Raw genomic sequence first — 4,382 nt, 5'->3', positions numbered from 1 at the left:
CTCCTCTTCCTCCTCCTCATCCTCCTCCCCCTCCCATTCGTTGTCATGGCGCTGGGTGAATTCCCAGCTGACTGTTTGTCATGGCAACCAACCAGTCGTGGTGACTGGGCCTGCAGCTCACACTTCCTGTGTGTGTGTGTGTGTGTGTGTGTGTGTGTGTGTGTGTGTGTGTGTGTGTGTGTGTGTGTGTGTGTGTGTGTGTGTGTGTGTGTGTGTGTGTGTGTGTGAGCCTGTCAGTCTGGATTAGAGTCAAACACTGCAGCGATTCCTCGTTTCTTCCTCTTCTTTTCCCCGTCTCTCTTCCTCCCGAGCACCAAGAAGACACCATCAGGTTGATTGATTAGAGAGAACGATCTGATCATCCGCCCCAGTCGGTCCACCACGCGATGCGGGTCCGGGGTCTGGCTCCATCAGCTGACCCCCGACCTGTGGAACCTTTAATTATTGATCATCTATTATTGGGAAATCCTTGGATGTGATTGGTTTAAAGCAAGCTGACAGAGTCTGACAGCTGCTTCGTATGAAAGTGTCCCAACACGTGTTCATGAAACGCAGTGTGCTATTCTAATGGGGGGGGGGGGGGGGGGGGGTACAGCAGTACAGCAGGGAACGCTGCTGTTACATAACAGTGTGTGTGTGTGTGTGGCTCCCGTTGCAGCTGCTCTTCTCTTATAGAGTATTGAATTAACTTTGGTAGGAACTTCCAGCCCCAGAATCCACATGGATCCAGATCCAGTACGGGTGTTGAAGAACTTAAAGGATAGTTCAGAATTTTGGACATAAGATGTTTTCAAGAAATTTCATTCAGTTCTTCTAGTTGCCGAGTTCGTTTATGCTATGGCTAGCGCAAGTCAATGGTTCTTAGCTAGACAGGCATTAAAACAGTCTTGCCCACTCCACAGTGCACCCGAGGCAAATCTGACAAGACTGTCGATGTACGTATGTGTGTTGATAGAATAATATTTGAAACAAAACTAACCTCGCATCGCATGAATCATCCATTTTTTGAGGGACTAGTTTCTCAGCAGCAGCGGAATTTTACTTTGCTCCGTCGGACTCAAAACTCTTAAGACGTGCCGCCCGAAATACTGCCCGTAAATAGGCAATCGAACCGGGCCAAACTGTCGGCACTTATACCCCCAAGGCTGTCTGAAAAGCCCTCGGAGCTCACTCAAACACCGGGCAGCCCACGGCCACGCAAACCCACAATTACGCACCGTGAACCTGGTCCGTCCGGAGAACCGTAAACCCTCGGACGCGTTGCGGGGATTCCCTCCGGTAAATAGAAACATGAACACCGCCGAATATTCGGGCCTCGTGCCCTCAGAGCTGGGTGAAAAGCCCTTGGACCACAATCAAACACCGGGCAGCCCACGGCCACGCGAATCCACACATGTGGTCTCTCCGTCGGACTTAAAACTCTAAAGGCGAGTCCACACCGGAAGAACTGCCCGACTCGTGTCAGTAAATGAAGTCGGGCTACTTAATATGGCCGACTCAAACAACGACATGGGTGGTTCACACCTACGGAATTACAGCCGACGCCATACGTTCCGCGCTTGCGCGAGATGTAATGTCTCCAAAACAACAGGCGGCGCTAATCTGTATTGTGGGCCAAAAAACACGAAAACCGGAAGTAGGCGGTCCTCTCTAGACCACCTTCTTCGATTCCACTGGTTATCAGGTATGTTTACCATCGTCACTTCCGGGCTTCACTGATTCGCTAGTCAAGCTGCTAGCCTCCACCAATCAGAATGGTAAAATAATGACCGACTCGAATGGCGGATTATACATTTGAATCGGCTGAAATGAACGCCGACGTGGCCGATTCGAGCGACCACACCAAGTAGACTCATGTCACGGACGCCGACTCTCTCAAAGACGCCGATTTTCGGTCCGGTGTGGACTCGCCTTAAGACGCGCCGCTCGCAATCCAGCCGGTAAACACGCGGCTCAACACCGCCGAACAGTCGTTACTTGTGCCCCCAAGGCTGTCTGAAAAGCCCTTGGAGCTCACTCAAACACCGGGCAGCCCACGGCCACGCAAACCCACAATTACGCACCGCGAACCAGGACCTCATCTCCGTCCGTAGACCCGTAAACCCTCGGACGCGTTGCGGGGGATTCCCTCCTGGCACCACCAGTCTCCGTTTGTTCGGTCCTGGTTCTCAGCTCCAGCGGGGGCTATCTCGGTCTCCACAGACGCTCGTTCACGTTCTGCCCTTTGAGTATCCCTCTCAATTCTTCCTCTGTATATTCAGGCTCGTACAGGTACGGTTGTGTTTGGGTGGGAAAAACTCCTCATCAGAGTCTTCAAAAGTTTCAGTATATTCTCCAAACGTGTCCATTTCTGTGAGCTTGAAGAAACTAGCACTGCAGGCTACTCTGCGTCTGTAGCAATGACAGCAGGTAAACCAACTATTATAGAACCGGTAACTTATAAGCGCTAAGTGATATCACTCCGCCGCTGCCATAGCCTACTAGGAAGTATGACACGCTGCTGCTGAGACATAAATCCTTAAAAATGCAAGGTTGGTTTTATTTCAAACATTCTATCAACACATATGTACATCGATAGTCTGCCGTTACAATGGATTTGCCTCGGGGGCACTGTGGAGTGGCCAAGACTGTTTTTAATGCCACGCTAGCTAAGAACGATTGACTTGTGCTAGCCATAGCATAAGTGAACTCGGCAACTAGAAGAACTGAATGAAATGTCTTGAAAACGTCTCCTTACGTCTCGAACACACCGGCTCACTTGGAAAATAGGTCTTATGTCCAAAATTCTGAACTATCCTTTAAATGATGTGTCTGTAAACTGATCTGTGGTCTCTGGTTTCGTGTTTTCCAGATTTATGTTCGGTAAAGGTGCGAAGCGGAAGCTGGACGAGGATGAAGAGGGGCTGGAAGGCAAAGCGCTGGAGGTCCCGGTGGCGGGTGGCGGACTGGGCCTGCTGGGTCCGGAGGGCCTGTCCCGGGTGTCGTACACGCTGCAGCGGCAGACCATCTTCAACATCTCGCTGATGAAGCTGTACAGCCAGCGGCCGCTCGGCGAGCCGCGCCTGGAGCGCCGCGTCCTCATCAACAACATGCTGCGGCGCATCCAGGACGAGCTGAAGCAGGAGGGCTCCCTGCGGCCGCTGCTGCTGCCGCCCTCGCCGCCGCCCGACGACCCCATGGACGAGGGCTTCCGCGAGGCGCCGCCTTCCTTCGGCGTGTCGCCGTCGGCGCTGTTGATGCCGCCGATCCTTCCGCCGCCCTCGCCCCACCCCATGGTGTCTCCCAACTGCCAGGCGTCCCAGGAGGTCTGCCCCGCCCCCCTGGAGGTTTGCCCTGCCCCCCTGGAGGTCTGCCCCGCCCCCCTGGAGGTTTGCCTCACTCCAGCCTCTCTCCTGGAGGACGACGGTGGAGTTTCAGCCTTTTGTACTGCCTCCCCGCCCACTCCTCCTCTGTCCCCTCCCCCGGCGCACGCCCCCCCCGTCATCACCCTCCGCACTAAGCCGGACGCCCCCCAGGGTCCCTGTCCCCGCCTCGTCCAACGACAGTTTCCCCCCCGCTCTGAGTGACATGGAGTTGGATCGTCCCACAGCCATAACAAGGACAGCAGCAGCTAATACTCTGACCGAGACTACCTCCCCCGCTCCCTCGCCGCCCCCCCTCTCAGCACCCGCGGGCCCACCCAGAGACCGCAGGGCCGCGGGTGCTAAACCAGAGGCCGAGCTCCGGCCGATGGAAACACTGCCCCCTGCTGGCCTCGTAGACATTTCCTCCTCCTCGCCCTCCTCGCCCTCGGGGTTCCTCTCAGACTTGGCGCTGGACGACGTCCTGTTCGCCGACATCGACACGTCCATGTATGACTTTGATCCATGTACGACGGCGGGGGGGGCCGTGGGCGCCACCACGGGCGCCGCCAGCGGCCTTGCCAAAATGTCGCCAGCGGTGACGGCGGACGACCTCCTCAAGTCGTTGGCGTCGCCCTACAGCAGCCCCGCCCCCCAGGTTTCAGCCAATCAGCCTTTCAAAATCGATCTGACAGAACTGGACCACATCATGGAGGTGCTGGTGGGCTCGTGACTGGCGGGCGCCACAGAACCCGTGAGACCGTTTCGAGTGGACGACGGACTGGAACGGGATCGGGTTTTTTCCTGGTTGTTGTTTTTACGTTGTTTTTTTAAACTCTTCGAAGGTCGATAATTGTAAACATCGATAGTGATGTCAGCTAGAACTACTACACAACACTGTGCATGCACTGTGCTCGCCTCTCCAAATATGGAAGGGAAGTGACTGGGAAACACACACACACACACACACACACACACGTTTGCATTTCTATACTTGTGAGGACCGTTTCCCCTAATCCTGATTCAAACCTAATCCTAGTT

At 54.8% G+C, this 4,382-nt stretch overlaps 1 protein-coding gene across 1 annotated transcript in view; it reads left to right on the top strand.

Annotated features, from left to right (window-relative positions):
- Positions 1-4,084, top strand: part of sertad2b (SERTA domain containing 2b) — a 15,625-nt gene extending 11,541 nt beyond the window's left edge. The window contains 2 exon segments of the mRNA XM_084021455.1: positions 2,852-3,518; positions 3,520-4,084. Coding sequence (XP_083877581.1) covers positions 2,852-3,518; positions 3,520-4,074 — 1,222 coding nt within the window. The 3' untranslated portion in view covers positions 4,075-4,084.
- Positions 4,085-4,382: the final 298 nt, after the last annotated feature.

The sequence above is a fragment of the Eutrigla gurnardus genome (genome assembly GCF_963514095.1).
Source record: "Eutrigla gurnardus genome assembly, chromosome: 11".
Lineage (NCBI taxonomy): Eukaryota > Metazoa > Chordata > Actinopteri > Perciformes > Triglidae > Eutrigla > Eutrigla gurnardus.
This window is presented reverse-complemented; position numbering and strand designations above follow the sequence as displayed.